The sequence below is a fragment of the Hemitrygon akajei genome, chromosome 5, assembly GCF_048418815.1.
Source record: "Hemitrygon akajei chromosome 5, sHemAka1.3, whole genome shotgun sequence".
In the NCBI taxonomy this organism is placed as follows: Eukaryota; Metazoa; Chordata; class Chondrichthyes; order Myliobatiformes; family Dasyatidae; genus Hemitrygon; species Hemitrygon akajei.
The window spans coordinates 48,008,801-48,025,805 of record NC_133128.1 but is presented as its reverse complement, the minus strand read 5'-3'; the positions used below and the strand labels follow the sequence as shown (position 1 = coordinate 48,025,805).

The 17,005-nt window shown below is 37.5% G+C and overlaps 1 protein-coding gene across 1 annotated transcript in view; it reads right to left on the bottom strand.

Annotated features, from left to right (window-relative positions):
* Positions 1–15,174, bottom strand: part of LOC140727747 (vang-like protein 1) — a 43,793-nt gene extending 28,619 nt beyond the window's left edge. The window contains exons 1-3 of the mRNA XM_073045465.1: positions 14,989–15,174; positions 4,760–5,030; positions 2,399–2,531 (exon numbers count right to left, since the gene is read on the bottom strand). Of these exons, the coding sequence (XP_072901566.1) occupies positions 2,399–2,531; positions 4,760–4,830 (204 nt within the window). The 5' untranslated portion in view covers positions 4,831–5,030; positions 14,989–15,174. The remainder of the gene's footprint in view (positions 1–2,398; positions 2,532–4,759; positions 5,031–14,988) is intronic.
* Positions 15,175–17,005: the final 1,831 nt, after the last annotated feature.

The window sequence follows — 17,005 nt, the reverse complement described above, 5'->3', positions numbered from 1 at the left end:
GCAATAAGAAAGAAGATCAAAAAGGGGTATTAGAAAGGGAAAAGGAAATTACTAAAAAGAGTGTAAGACCACTTACAGATTTGAAATGGTAAACATTTGTTAAAAGTTAATGCAAATTATGGGCAAGTCATCAAGCACAAGATGAATGGGCAACCACAATTTTATCCATTGAGAATATTGAAGCTATTAAGCATGCCATAATAATTGCACAAGGCACAACACTGCTGTGACTTGTATCTTACACAGTGATATACAGGCCAAACCAATCAGTTTGTTTATGTAACTAGGCTGTGCGACTTCAGAACCTATCTCATTCTTAGAACTGAGAGCAGGATTTGTGGAGGTGTGGGTAGCGTAGCGAAGAAATCCCAGAATCCTCTCCAGAATGGTTGCTGGGTCAGTAGGATAAAAAGTCACAGGAAGTGATTATAAAAATATATCATGGGATGTTTTGTCACAAAATAAAATGCCAAAACTTTTGTGCAACTATTCCCACACATGACTGAAAATGCATTTTATTATTATAGAAAATTTGGAATCAATTCACCTCAGTTTCCTCTAGAGATAGAGGCAACGCAAAAAAGAGCAAAGTGAGACAAATTTCAAGGAAGGTGGCCAGTTAACTTATTGAGATGTTTATGTTTGTACACCTATCCAATGAAGGAAATTAAGGGATAATAATTATGTTCTCATTGACCAACAAAACACGGAGGCGCCTTCATCAACTCCCACAGCCCCCGATGACCCTGTGATTTCACTCTGAGGCCGATGTGAGAGCATTCTTTAGGAGGGTGAACCCTTGGAAAGGATCTGGCCCAGATGGGGTCCCTGGCCGAGTATTAAAGACCCGTACTATTCAACTGGCTGGTGTGTTTACTGATATCTTTAACCTCTCACTTCAGCAATCTAAGGTATCTATCCACCTGCTTCAAGCAGGCTTCAATTATACCGGCGCCTTAAAAGAATGTGGTAACCTGCCTCAAACACTATTGTTCAGTAGCACTTGCATCTACTGTGATGAAGTGCTTTGAGAGATTCATGATGAAGTACATCGACTCTTGCCACTAAAGCAACTTGGTTCTGCTCCAAATTGTCTACCATTACAACAGGTCAACACCAGATGACATTTCATTGGCTCTTCACTCAGCTCTATAACATTGAACAATGAAGATGCATACATCTGGATGTTCTTCATTGACTACAGCTTTGCATTAAATGCTATCATCCTCTCAAAACTAATCAATGTGCTCCAAGATCAAGACCTCAATGCTTCCTTGTGCAACTGGATCCTTGATTTCCTCACTTGTAGACCCCAGTCAGTTTGGACTGGCAACAACATCTCCTCCACAATCACCATCCATATAGGTGCACCGCAAGACTGTGCTTAGCTCCCTAAAAACTTGTGACAGTGAGGCTAAGTATAGTTCCAATACCATATAAAGTTTGCTGACGACACCACTGTTGTGGCTGAATCAAAGGTGGTGATGAATCAGCATACAGGAATGAGATTAAGAATCTGGCTGAATAGTATCGCAATAACTTCTCACTCGAATCAGAGAGCTGACTGACTACAGGAAAAGGAAACCAGAGGTCCATGACCCAGTCCTCAGAGATGGAGAGGGTCAGCAACTTTAAATGCCTTGGTGCTGTCACTTCAGAAGATCTGTCCTGAGTCCAACAGGTAACAGGCAATACAAAGGCAGCACAGCACGTCTCTACTTTGCACAGATTTGGCATGACATCTAAAATTTTGGTAAACTTCTACAGACACGTGGCTTGGAGTATACTGATTATATGCATTACGTCTTGGTGTTGGAACATCAATGCCCTTGAATAGAAAAACATGACAAAACGTGCTCCCACTATTGAGCAGATTTATAGGTAGCACTGTCGCAGGAAAGCTGCTTCCATCATCAAGGACGCAGACAAGCTCTAGATCCCACACCACCAAGTACAGGAACAGTTAATACCCCTTAACCATCAGGCTTTTGAACCAAAGGGTATAACTTCAATCATCCCAACACTGAGTTGATTTCACAACCCAAGGACTCACTTTTAAGGACTGTACAACTTGTGTTCTCAATATCTACTGCTCAGTTATTATCTTTTACATATTTGTACAGTTTGTTGTTTGTTGCATAATTTGTCCATTTCTGCCGTGCGTAGTTTTTCATTGATTGTATTGTGTTTCTTTCTGTTTACTATGAATGACTGCAAGAAAATAAATCTCAGGGTAGTACACATAACATATACTTTGATAATAAATTTACTTTGAAACCACAAAATACATATATAATTGCCAATGCCCATTTCAATACAGCAACTCAAAGAGCAGCAGCAAAATCTTAGTAGCTTTTACACACACAGTCATAATTTTGAAACACGTTTAGCCTCTTACCTGTACAGTCTCATCTCCACGTGTTGACTCATTGCCCAGTAGTGGCTCTGCTGGAGGTGTCTGGATGGTAACAGATTTCTCAGACCGACTGCCATCTTTGTTTCTGGATTTTTGCCGGTCCCGATTCCTTTCACTGATGAAGCAAGAGCAGGGATTTAAGCTCACAAGAGTTAATACTCGACAAAGCAATACCACAATTTAAAGCAGAATACCACAATTCAACATTAACTACACAAAAATAATAAATGTGCCCTTCCAACCTGATTTAATAGTATCATGCTTAGCTCAAATATGTTCAGACATTGAACCCTTCTCTTATTTTAACAGAATGAACTCCAGCAAACTTCACTCAAAAACTCCGCCAAATGTAACATAACAGAATGTTTAGATATGCAAATTAAGAACATTTCAAAGGATAAATCAAAATGTAAATAATTGGAATAGAATAGTCTGGGGTGGGGGAGGAAGAGAAGAATCAAAATGTCTCAATAGATGGACAGAATTATTGTATAAAGTTAATCCTAAATGACTTACAGTGGACTCTGGTTAATTGGGACACATCGGGACCAGTACATTTTAGCCCAATCATGCGACGAGACTGCTCCAGTAAGCTGATATTTCATGGAAATAGTTAAAAGGCATTCCAAAGACAAGCTACCTTTACTGAGTAACAAATTATGTATTTAAATGAATACAGAACAAATTAGAGCAGTACCGATACTCCTAAAATATTATCAAACTGTATCAGTTCCTAATAGTTATTGCTGCTGTGTTCTTTTTGACTGGCTGTAAATGAACAAAATCAACAGAAACACCTAGGGCAGATAACAACCTTCATTGCCTTCCTGCACAAAGTCGAAATAAAAACAAAATTACCAAAAAATATCACTGCTGTTTGAACTGGCCTTTATTACCCAAATGGATAGCATAACAAAAGCACACGCAACTTAAAAATTGCTCACTCCGTAATGTCTAAAGGCCATTTCTGATATCTCCAAGATTGAATGCTTGAAACTAGTGAACAAAACGGTTTGGAATTGTCTTGCTGCTTGTTTATCACCAACTATCAACTGAAAAAAAATCACTCGATTTTGAACACAAGCACACACACTGATGCTATTTAAAGACTATTCAATCTTAACAGTTGTCAAGTCTAAGTGCATGTAAATGATGTTAGTTAGAAACTGTTTGGCAACAGTCTTCTGTCCCAATTAAGAGCCATGGCGTTCCAAATAAACAAAGGGAATCCTAGTTATTTTCTCAATTAGTTTTTGTTCATTGAGTTGTTCCAAATACAGGGCTGTCCCAATCAACTGATGGCTCAATTAACTGGAATCCACTGTACTACTTTCTATTTCTCGCTAACATCTAGAGGAATACAGAGGAAATCAGTTTTGTTGCCCCCCCACCCCCCAGAAAAGCTGGTTTGTAATCAGTTGACAAAACAGCACTCTCATTTAAGCATTTCACCTCCCCTTTCTTCCACATTTTTATTGTGGTCATCTCATGTTGACTGAATCCTTAACAATGGCAATTATTGGATGCACCTAAATTTTACCATCACAGAACTGTGATGATTTAATCTACTGTGCCACTTGGAGCGCTTTAGTTTAAATTTTTAAGAAAAAAAGCACAGTAGAATATAGACGAAACCATTGCTAATCAACTACCATTAATGGTGGTACTAAAGTCAACTCTGGAAAAGATAAGCTAATTTACCATGCTAATGTGCAATTACTCCTAAATTAATGTAATACACAACATTGTCCAATAGAAATACATATGGCTAATGTGTCTGGATGTCAAATGCTTAGTTAAACTCCTGTTAGATTACATAATGAAGGAGGAATGGTGCAGTTTGCACTCAGTGAGGTAGAAAAGGCCACAATTGTATACCAAAATTATACAGATCATGGGGTTTTTTTTGCTGTTGCATCAAGCATTCCCACAAGGTGGAACACAGCCTGGAGATTAAGGTGATTAATGTGTTAAGAGCTGCACTGTTCATTAAGGCATTCTTCTTTCACAAGGTGATTGCAGTGGCTCTAATAACTTTAGTGTATATTCTAATTTGTTGATTCCTCATAAGAATTTCTTCACATCATTTGTGTTTTAAAAACAAACTTGTTGTTCAGTGGGCCTAAAGATTGCTTTCTGAAATTTGTGATAATTTCAACTGGGTGTAAATTTCCTTTCTGACATAATTACTTATTGTTTAATGTTAAACAAAGTCAGCAGTGTTCCAAAGAACTTCCTCCAATTCTTTTCAAGAGGAGCTTATATAAAGGTCTGCTTTAGTTACTATGGAAGCCTAATTATATTGCCAACATTAAAAACTACTCTAAAAGAAAGGATACCAACCCATGTCTGTGAGAACTCTTGGAGCGGCCCGAATAGTAGGAATATCCCGAGTATGTGGATTCCGTGTCCATTGTTGCAGTTTCCTTGCTGATAGGAAGGTAGGCAGATTTCCAACAGTTAATGGATTTTGTTCTGGTTTTCTGGGGGCCAAACAGGGGTTTGTGAATGCTCTTGTCCAAGCCAGATGGGATGGTCAGTAGGCTGGCAGCATGGCTCTTTAAATGGTCTATTTTGGAAGCAAATCGGGGGCCTCTTGTGAAGAAACATTAACCTGCAGCAATAAGAGATAAATAGATATCCCTGAAGTACATTTTTAGAGATAACAACACATCTAATGGTTACTACACTCAGGTGGCCCACTAACAAATAATTACAATACAGTACATTGTTCCAAACAGCCACAAGGAAACCACTGCATTACTTCCGTACATTGAAGCTTTAAATGCAGCTATTAAAAAATATCCAAAAGACACAAGAGGAAATTTTCCCCAGCCATAATATAAACCAGAAAACCGATGGGTTGGTATTTATATTGCCTATGCCAACAGTTCACATACTCCTATGTCTTAAATACATGAAGCATAAGCACGCCTGACAAGATTTGATTCAATGGTTGATTCCATTAAATGCTGCTTTCTCTTACTCATGAAGGATTGGAGTAACATTCACACAGTTGTTTCCAGTGGGGCAACCTCTCAATTACATCACTAGATTGATAATTACTATTTGACAGAAGGATGAACATGGTTAGACACATGCATTCTTGAATTCACAGATTTTCAGGGGGAGATTAAAATGAAAATATTTAAAATATTTAAATTAACCTACATTTTGATTAAAACACAAGTTTCAGTTTAAAATATATTTGGGAATCCACTGAATTATCTAAGTTTAAACCATGCCAGAGTTGAACTACATACAATATACCTATATTTGGGACATTCTCTTCCAAAGAGGGTTACATTAGTACAGAGCATTAGGAAATGTTGCAAAGTATAAAATACTTTCCAATAAGGCCAACGCTATTTTATGCAAACTATCATCGAGGGTAATCATGAACATGCATCAGTAATACAGTCTGCAGCAAAACAGCAAATTAATAATATATAACTACATTCACTTCTTTAATATTTAATTCCACCATTTAGGCCATACCCTCTTCTCGCTGCTGCAATCAGGAAGGAGATACAGGAACCTTAGGTTCTACACCACCAGGTTCAGCAATGGTCATTACACTGGTTCAGGATCCTAATGGTAGAAGGGCAATAACCTCAACTTTGTGCCGATTCCACAACCTATGGACTCACTTTCAAGGATTCTACAACTCATTCTCAGCATTATTTACTAATTGTTACTGTTTTTATATTAGCAGTCTGTCTTTCTCTCATGGTTGGTTGTCAGTCTGTGTATTCTATTATATTTCTTTGTTCTACCATGAACGCCTTCAAGAAAATGAATCTCAAAGTAGTATATGGTGACATAAATGTACTTTGATGATAAATTTACTTTGAACTTATCTACCGAAAATCTTGACAGTTTTAAAAAAACATGATACATTACAATCTGCATTTATATTTAAATCGACATTATATTGTTAATTATTTCAAGTCGTGCATGAGTTGCTTAATCTTTCAAGGCAGCTCTTCCTTGACATTAGAAGAATTTCTGTAAGCCTTGTGGGTTTCTTAAGTACCAATAATTTGGTACTTTTCTTGAACAGTTTTTTCTCTATCAAACAAAGATGACGAACTATCAAAACAAGCGGCTACTTAAAAGTCTACGTAACTTTTTTAAAATGCTTATAAGAATGTGTTTCTGGGATTTTAACTAGAAATTCCTCAAATTCCCTAGATACTCATTCACTTTAAACATTTTTAAGCACACTAGTAATATGCAAGCATGGGAAAAATGATACATTCTACATACTCCATGTACATATGGTTAGGAAGTTTTGTTATAAAAAATACAAACATTGCACAAGATCATATCAGATGACCTGGCTAAATTCTACAAAGTAGGCACTCTAAAATCAAAATAGTAGCAAAACTGAATTTGTAAGCATGTATTGAACTTATGGTCTTTACAGTTACTTGCACAAATTTTTTCATTTTAACTTGCACTTTACAGGACAATTTTGCCATTTAGTCACCAAATAAGCTCTAAACATTAAGTGATCAGACACATAATGCAGGGAAATATTTAACTACAAAGTTTTTGTTATAATAGTTGATTACTTCTTATCATAACCAGATCAAGGAGGTGCCAAGTCAATGAAGTATGTTGGAAGTGTTACAGAACCATTGAAATCTGCAGCATCAGAGCCCATGAAATGTACTTTAGGTTCCTCTCACCTTTGAGCTCTGGATCCACAGCCCTTCAGGTGCTTAATGAGGTACATTTATTTTAGAAAAAAGTGAGTATTTCTGCCTCCACAATTTCAGGTTCCAGATTCACCATGTTCACTGAACAAAATAATTTTCCATCAAGAGACTAGATTAGTTCCTCATAGCAACTAATTTAGATCTATGCTCATTTAACTACTGGCTTCTCTGCTAAAGTGCTTTTTATTCTGTGTAATTCCACCATAACTATTAAAAAAAATTATACTGCCTGTCTCATTTGTTCCAAAGAAAACACCACCACCTTATCTTGTCTCTCAGCCATGGCAATATCCTCAACTTTCCTCTGCACCTATCTTGCACTGTACACACAAAACAATAAAGTACTTTAAAAAATGCTCTAATGGTGTCCATCTCTCCTCCCATCACCACCAACATAATGTGCCAATAGTTCAGATATACAAGTTCCTCACTGCAAGAGCTCCTAACTTTAGAATGTCAAATTTTGTTTATCTTCTGTGATGAGTATCCTTTTTTATAAATCATTTTCCATGATCGAAGTTTTGCTGACAGGCCCATTTCTTATTGCCCTTGAGAAGGTCCTGTGAGCAGTGTTCTTGAAATGCTGCAGTCCTGGTAAGGGCATTCCCATGCGTTGATACAGTAACTGCAGCATCAGTTAGTCAAACATTTTTCTTAGTATATAGTACATATTTTACCTTTCTATGCATATAAAACACTTAAGAAACATACGTATTTCAATATTTAAACCACTGCGTTGCTTAGTAATAATTGTAGCTTTCATCGGGGCAGGGCCTTTCACATGCTCCATTAAAATTGTTCCGATCGTTTACTGACTGTAACCTAATGCTTTTCCAATGACCAATGGCGTTTCACCTCTTTCCAATCGCTTAATTACTTCCACCTTATTTTCAATCGTGATCGTGATTATTTTCGTGAACAGAAACACCGTGGATTCAGAGCTGCGCCGCTGGGTCATAATGTCCACCGCACTGAACATGTTAAATAAAGTCCGAGGTTCTGCTAGGTCCTAAAGACCACCACCCCACTGAGCCAGGTTAAATAAGGGACTTGAGCATCCGCGTTTCTTGGTATCCGCAGGGGGTCTCGGAACCAATCCTCCACGGATAAGGAGGACCGACTGTACTGTGTATAGTTTTGGTCATCTTGTTGTATAAATGGGTGGTTAAATTGGAAAGAATACAATAAAAGATTTGAGAATATTGTCAGGATTAAAGGTCTAAGTTATGAGGACAAGTAGCCCAGGCTAGCTTTTTATTCCTTGCTATGCAGGAAAATGTAGGATTATCATATAGAGGTTTATAAAATCAGGAGGGCATAGATAAAATGGATGATACGGTCTTTGCCCCAGGTTACAGGAGTTCAAAACTAGGCAGCATAGATTTAGAGCAGGAGGGGAAAGATTTAAAAGGGAGTTGAGGGGTAACCTTTTCCATGCAAAGGATGGAGAGTATTTGGAATAGCTACCAGTGGAAGTGACTGAGACAGGTACTTTAATATTTAAGAAGCACTTATACAGATACACGCAGGGGATCGGGATCGGGATTAGAGGGAGTAGGCTCAACACTGGAATTTTGGGCCAGATAGGTAAGCACCGTAGTTAGTGTGGATTTACTGGGCCAAAGAATCTGTAACCATGTTGTTCTGCTGTATGTCCATTCTAATGATATCAAATTGTATCATCTCAACCCATGATGCTTCAATACAAACTGTCACTGTTCTTACTTTAGGAAATTGCAAAGCCAGCCAATATGCATGGAGATTAGAAGTGAATCTTGTCACTTAAGGAAGTGGGCTGTTACTCTTCCGACTTTAATATAATTGCTCCAAAGGCTGGTTTTCCCTCCAGACCCTATTTCAGCCTCATGGAAGACAAAGTTCAGGAGTTCCAACTTCAAAGACTGCTTCAGTTTGTGCCAGTGTCTCTGCTAACATTTCTCAAGTCAACATCGGATTGTTGGCTTGGCACTATTGTTAATTCTATGTAATGCAATTTCTCTGTGAATAACATGTGAACTATGATAGACTGACTACCAATAAATTCTGAAATAGCTTAATAAGAATTTTAATAAGCAAATTATTTCACATCTGCCCTATGCCACAAGATATCAAATTACCAAAAAAAATCCCTCAAAAATGCTGGAAATTCAAACAACACACACAAAATGCTGGTGGAACACAGCAGGCTAGGCAGCATCTATAGGGAGACCCTCAAAAATACAATTGGAGGACAGTACTATTCTGGCTAGATTGAGTTATCACAAAACCAATGTGCTTGCAACGTATCTGGTATTATCCATGATCAATACACAGCCAGCACTTCACTACAGAGCTGTGCAAAGGAGCATTTATAATGGGAATAGCTTTTGGTTGCTATGCTGTAGACATCAGAAAACATGCTGCATTAATTTCTATGCAATCTTTCACTTCTTCACATCCAAAAAACAATTTACAAAAGTTATTGAATATTAAGGCATCCATTGCAATGATCTCCAAAAAGAAATTTGGTGGCTAATAAATCAGTGGCCAATGTTGCTAAATGTTATTTCCATTCAAAGGCCTGTAGCAGTAGCAACAATCTCATTTAGCGCATTCTCTTCAATCTTACTCATTCGAATTTGTAGCTGGGGTAACTGAGATGGGAGGGCTTCCCTTAAGTTCAATAAAGCTTTTGTCAAAGATGCTTTCCATATTATGCCACAAAAGCAACAGTTGTGCTTGTTGGCATTTTGTACATCAAATGTATTTTGAACAGCAAAAAAAATTCAATTTGTTGTTTCAGATATGGGGAAAATCCAAATCTGTGAAGGGTCTATTTAAGATTCCTGATAATAGCTATACTATTAGAGCATCAGCACAATGGACAAAGACTGACTGTAGGATCGACCTCTTGAATTATGACCTTCATTGTTCAACTTTAAACTCTGGAATGGATTTTCAAATCAACTAAATTTTAATGGTGTCACATGCATTCAATTAACAGTTTTTCCACAAATAATTAATGATATAAAAATTATAAATAAGAAGTTGGTTTCTACATTGCATTATGAAGACAATAACTCAATAAATTCTCATCTTACACTCTGAAGAAAGAACATCACAAGAGGTAGACTGTGGCACATATTGTGGAAGTCAATGAACCGTAAAGGTTCATCGGAACTAATGACAGAATCACATTATAGACAGATTTTCTGTTCTGTATGCTTAAATATGTTACAATTCACTATAAAATTATTCTGTCCAATAAGATAATTGCATTATGTGGTATTTTCCTCTCTGCTGACTAAGCCAAGCAATTTACCTAGCTTGAGTATTACTGACCCACTTTTGGCTTAAAAAGTAATGGACCACATTTGTTATTTTGCCTGTAGATTTGGAGCTGAAAATTGTTGAAAATAATATTTACTATTCCCTTTCTTGGAGGAACCGCTTTGGAACCCAAATTTTTCTTAAATAAAAGCTATTCATAAATTCAATAAAGGGAACAAATTTCTTAATCATCTGCAGGCTGCAGTGGAAAGATTATTATAAATTTAGTATTCAAGCCTCACTGCAAGGTTTTACATATAAAAGGAAATCTCTTGTAGTTTCAAAAATTCAGTTTAAATGATAAATTCAGAATTTGTTGAAAATTATACTGCTTCACTCAAGGATTGAAGCTGATTAGCATTTGCATGAAAGCTTTGCTTGTATTTAAACAACACCAAAGATAATACAAAATAAAGAGCAGTGCTTCAGAAATAATCTTGGCAAAATTTTACACTATACTTTATTTTCGGACCAATCAATTAAAACTAACATTTTAACAAGTTTCATGGATTTCGGGGAATTGCTCATTTTGTAAATAAACAGTTCTGATCCAGAAATGCAACTGGGTTTAGAAATGCAGGAAATTACATGACAAATAGTAATGCATTCACATAAAATGGCTATCCTAAATATTCTCCCCTCAAAACTTCTTCAGTATCTTTTCCCTCTACCTCCTTATACATTATATATATTCACCCTTCTCATACTTAGTTTGTAACTTCCTGGAGCTCTGCCATTTCTCCTGATTATACAGTTTAGGACAATGAAAATAAGATCTTGCTAAATAATTTATAACTCGACACACTATGATTGGATTTTCTATCCCTAAAGAATCTTAATTATTTCTCTTAACTTTTCCCTTTAGTATCAAGAATAACACTTTCCATTCTCTTGACAGTTTGGTTCTTGAGCTAAAAGCTAACTGCTGAATTTTCTGTTCTGCTTTTAAATTCTCAGTGTAATTCAGTGACCAACATTGGCTTTTATTCCAGCATACACTGAGTTGTCCTTCTGCTGCTGCACACTGTGCTATTGTTTTCAGTGAGGTTTCCACGAACACTTTTACAAAAGCCATCTTTTTTCAAAAAAAATCCACTGCAAAGTACTCCCAAAAGAAATTCAATGCCAATAAATCAACACCAATGTTACTAAATGCCATTTCCATTCAGAAATCTGTGACATTAGCATCAAGCTCACTTACCACATATTTCCAAATTTATTTGCATTATTCAGAGCCATTTAGCTGACGTTATTTCCCTCCATTCGATCCATTATTTGACTATGTCACTGCTATCTGACACTCATCTGTACCTTCCCAGGCTATTCGGATCTCCTCCTATTGTTAGGTTTGTATATTGTTGACATTAGAAACAGAACTATCTTTTGATATTTCTAATGTAGCCAAGATACAGTATGTCAGAAGTCTGCCTCTCATACAATACCATTTTACACATTTGATTAATTGCTTTAACATGATTATCACTATAATTTAAACATCAAGTCCACCTTGCTTACTATGATCGTATATCTTGGATCTTTCATTTCAAAGCAAATGCAGAAATTCAAAGGACAGCATGTCAGTAGTAGTCACTTCAATACAAAGCAGTAAACAAAGATAAAAAACAAATGCCTATCCATTCAAATCTACCTTTTACTTTTACTAAGGTCCTCCTTTGATAACTACTGTATTTCTAGTCTGAACTGGCTCTTCATCACAAATTTAGTATAATCCACAAATTTAGAAATTGTATCTCTGATTCTAAAGTCAGATACATTCAGATAAAATGACAGCAATTAAACTTCCTGACATTGTAATCACTTTTAAGGGACTTTCAAGTTTTGATACCAAATACAATCTGTTAAAAGGGTATTCAACGTAGCCTGCAATCACAAGAGAATTATGTGCTACATAATTAGTATCACTTCAGCTAAAGAATAGTATGTAATTGATCAGCACAAAGTATTTAGCTGTATTTTTATTTCTTTAGAGTAACAGCATGGAACAGGGCCTTTGAGCCCCAGTACATCTCAGGACTGCTGCAGGACACCACAGCACCCAGACAAAACTCATGCAGTCACAGGGAGAACGTACAGACTCCTTATAGTGCTGGAATTGAACACTTTGATGCCCAACTTGTAATAGCGTCCTAGTAACTGCTACACTGTCATCTTAAAACAGTGGATGTGTGCAACAGACACACCTCATTGATAATATATGACAAGAATCACTTTCCCAAAATTTTAACTTTCCGTGTTTCTTCTCACTACAGGTACTGCCTAACCAAAGTTTTGCAAGCTTACAGAGAACATTACAGCACAGTACGTGCCCTTCATCCCATGATAATGTGCCAACCTTTTAGCCTAATCTAACCTTTCCCTCCTATATAGTCCCCCAATACTCTATCAATATGCCTATCTACAGCCACTACTCTAAAAAGAAACTTCCCTCTGATAACCTCTACATTTTCCTCCAATCACCTTAAAATTATGCCACTTTTAAAAATATATTTCCACCCTGGGAAAAAGTCTGTGGTGATACTTTTGATCTATGCTTATCACCTTGTACACCTTAAGTCACCTCATTTTCTTAGCAATGAGAATTATAGGAGTGCAGCAAAATGAAGATATTTTGGCTCAATAGTCATGACATCATAGTCAATTAAAAAACAATTACCATACAAGTTATGGAATTGATTTTATTTTAGGTCTGAAAAATAAATGGAATGTTCAGGCACCAATAATTTGTTATCGTGTTCAATCCACTTAGTTGACATATGATATCTATTATGCAAGATTAACATTCAATTACAAGTTTGAGTAATAATTATCTGAAAATACCAATTTACATTTTATTTAGATTCACTTGAAAGTAATGAGAACATTTTTAAACTGTTCATATCTTTTTGCTGACTGCTTGCTTAAATAAAAAAATTTTAAAAACTGAGTAAACATGGAGAACCTCTCCACATTCAGCAAAAAATGTTACATCTAAAATGCAAACACCAACCGACAAAATGCTTCCTAAATCAAAGCAGAATAAAAATTAAAATATTTCAAATGGAACTGGAAATTTGAATCTATGTGAGCAAATAAATTACACTTATAATTTCACAGGGTTAATTGTCTTTCTGCTCTACATCATTAAATTTTTAAATACTATTTGCCAGGGTAAAATCTTTAAAAGGAGCAGAATCAAATTATCAGCATAGGTACTGTCTGACCCACTTAGTTCTTGCTGTTTTTATTTTAGATTATTCTCAAAATTTTCAAGTATTTATATTGTTAACCTCACTTCTTAAAGGCTCATTTTTCCACTGAAATTGAATTATGCATGGCATGCAAATTCAACTAGGAGGCAGGGCAATTCATTTTCAAATGTTTTTCAATAGTAGGCTGAACCCTACTGATGAACCCCCGTGATTATTGTTTTACTCTACAATGAATTGACAACCCAGTAATTAGACATTTATTATAGTAATGGAGCATACGATAGCTTAAATTCAAGACAATTTCCAATTCAGGGCACAATCCATCAGTGACATATACACATTTCTGCAGAATGCCCTGTGTTTACACACTTAAATCTGATGTAGTGGAGTATAAAAATACAATGGCACTATTTCACAAGTTAATACATTAAAATTTAAGTGACATAAGCTTTGCATTAAAGTTGTGTACCACAACATCTTGCATAGTTTACAACAATAATTTTGAACACAAATTGTGCATATGCAACTATGCAATAGTTTTTGATCTGTCTACCTCGTTAGCCCATATTCAGAAGACAACTTCTTATATTCCTCTCCATCAATCATCCACACTGAGCAGTATATTTTCATCTGCCAATCACCATGAAGACCTTGCTTTCGCAACCTCAATATACACACAGATATGTATCATTCACCAACCATTACATCCGTTCTGTCACTTTCTCTCCCCAAGAGTGACTTGCCTTCAATTCCTAAATGAAGATCTAATGTAACTCTTTCCATTCCCACCTCCCCCCTCCAAGCTTAGCCCGGGACATAGTCGTCCTGCTTTCGTCTTTCATCCACTCCTTCCTTCTACTCCGGGATATCATTCATCACATTTCACCATCCCCACTGGGAAATCGTTGTCTACCTCCCAGCCCCCGAGATTTTGTCTGATTTGCCGAATTTGAAACATTCCCTCGATTTAACGTCATTGTTTCACGGGACCAATCGAGCTGGTGGCGATGCGGGCCCAGGGTTGCTTCTCCGCCTGCTGTGTGTCCGCCCCCGATACGGAGGTCTGGCGTTGGCGCGTCCTTTCCCAGGTCTACAACAGTGTAGGCAGTATCGCCGGCTCTTTTCCGTCCCTACACTTGTGCATGGGAATGCAAGGAAGGCCTGCTACTGGGAAAGGAAATCAGGAGCCTGCGAACTAGGCCGCAGCGTCCACCGCTCCTCTTCTCTCTCCCAGCAGGCTAATCCCAGAGACCGCTTCGCAATTCCCGAGCCCGAGTACTCCCCTTAACCGAATCGCGAAAAAAAAACAGTGCTTTATAGCCTCACTGACCTGGACCTGGCGTCCTGTGGAAACGATCTCGCTGCTAACCGCTCGCAATCACAAAAAAACCCGGATTCAGTGGGGGAGGGGCAGAGAGGGGCGTCGAGATGGAAACACATCCACCGGGGAAAAAATTCAATCCCGAAAAAACGCAAGAGCCCGCTCAGGCCGCCGTACACCACTCGCGCCTGCGCACGACGTGCGAGCTTCACCGGCTGCCCGCGCGCGTCACGTGACACGCCCGCCGTTTCCCTGGCAGCGCCATTGCCGCTGTTGTCAGGGGTTGGTGTCCCCGACTGCTGGAACTCTTCAGGCTGCGGAGACTCTCTGTAAGGAAGTATACCGAACACAAAGTATTCACCAGATCTCAAGCTCACTGTCACCTGTAGTGCTTTGACCTTTGTCTTGCGCTGACTGGGCAAAAAAAAACTGTTCCCCCCCCCCAACTAAACAGTGAGAATTTTCTTCCCGTTGTCAGAGGTTTCTTATGTCAAATCCTCTCTGTCTGATGGTGACTTAATCAGACAACACAAAGCCTAGATGTTATGTTCGAAAATTAAACAATTGCAATTGCTGGAATTAAATATAACTACAAAAAATGAACAACATCTGTGGAGAAAGGGAAATAGTTACCATTATAAGCAACTAGAAACTTTCAGAAAAGGTGTTTAAGTTGTAGAGGTGTTGAGAACAAAACGATGGATTATCACTGGGTGGAGATCAGAGAAAAATGTGTGATACAGTTTGGTGTCACTGAAAGTATGATTAAGGCTTCCTAATGGTTGTCAATATGTGTAAATAGATAACAAAACCTGGGTATAAAACTTCAGTTATACCACATTTGGAGTTACTTGTCGTTCTGATTGCCAAATAAAGGAAAAGATACTGAGTCTTTGGAGATGGTACAAAGGCAGTTTCCCAGTATGTTGCTTGGATCAGAGAATATGTTTATATTTTGATTAGATTGATTAGTCACATGTACATCAAAACATACATTTGTCTCATTTGTGGCCACTTCACTAGTTACATTTACTATTAATTATAAGGAGAAGTTAGACAACTTGGATTGCTTTCTCTGGTGCATTGGAGAGTTCTGCTGTGTGTTCAACAATCATGTTTGGCTTTGCCATCACTGATTTCTCTTTCTGCTAGTTGTTCAATTGTCCACTACTCTTTAAGACTTGATGTGGAAGACTTGATCTGATTTATTGGGGTTGTGGAATGACTTAGCTCTACCTATTGCTGCTATTTTTGATGTCTACACATGTCCTCTTTCAGGAGCTGCAATATAGAACCGCATTTTTAGGTATCCTGGTGTTGCTCTCATTGGAGAGATTTTTGGATTTCTAAGCAATTGTTTTATTTAATAAAGATTATTTACATACTTTACAAAAATAAGCCTTGTGTATGTAATAGATTTTAAGGCCATAGCTTCTTTGAACATTTTGGACAGAGCACTGGGTTGGGGAGGTGTGTGCAGGAATATCATGCTGTCTTTATATAAAATGAAACGTTTGTTGTGCAGGTCAAATAATATATTACTTGAGCCTACTGATCTTTCCCCAAAGTTATCTTCAAACGCAACTTGTTTTTCCCTCTCCTGCTCTGCCATTCTTGTCAGCCTACAATCAGCAACTCTAAACCAACCTCCATGCCCAACAGCTCACAGGAACTGCAACAGGTTTAGGATAATAAAGTATATCTGTTTGTCTGACACCCTGTTAGGGGGTCTGCAAGGGCAGGTCTATTTTGGAAATGAGAAGTGGGGTGGGGAGGAGAGAGGTGGTGTGGTGGCTTGAACAGATAGGTGTCAATGGTTGTGGGAAAAGAAGGACTGGCAGAAATGGATGGTGGTCGGCAAATCAGTATCAGGCTTTATTTCACCGGTATATTTTGTGAAATCTGTTAACTTTGCAGTACCAGTACAATGCAAGACATGATAATACGTAGAGAGAAAAAGAAAACAATGAATTACATGAAATATATACAGTTGAAGTCAGAAGTTTATGTACACTTAGGATGAAGT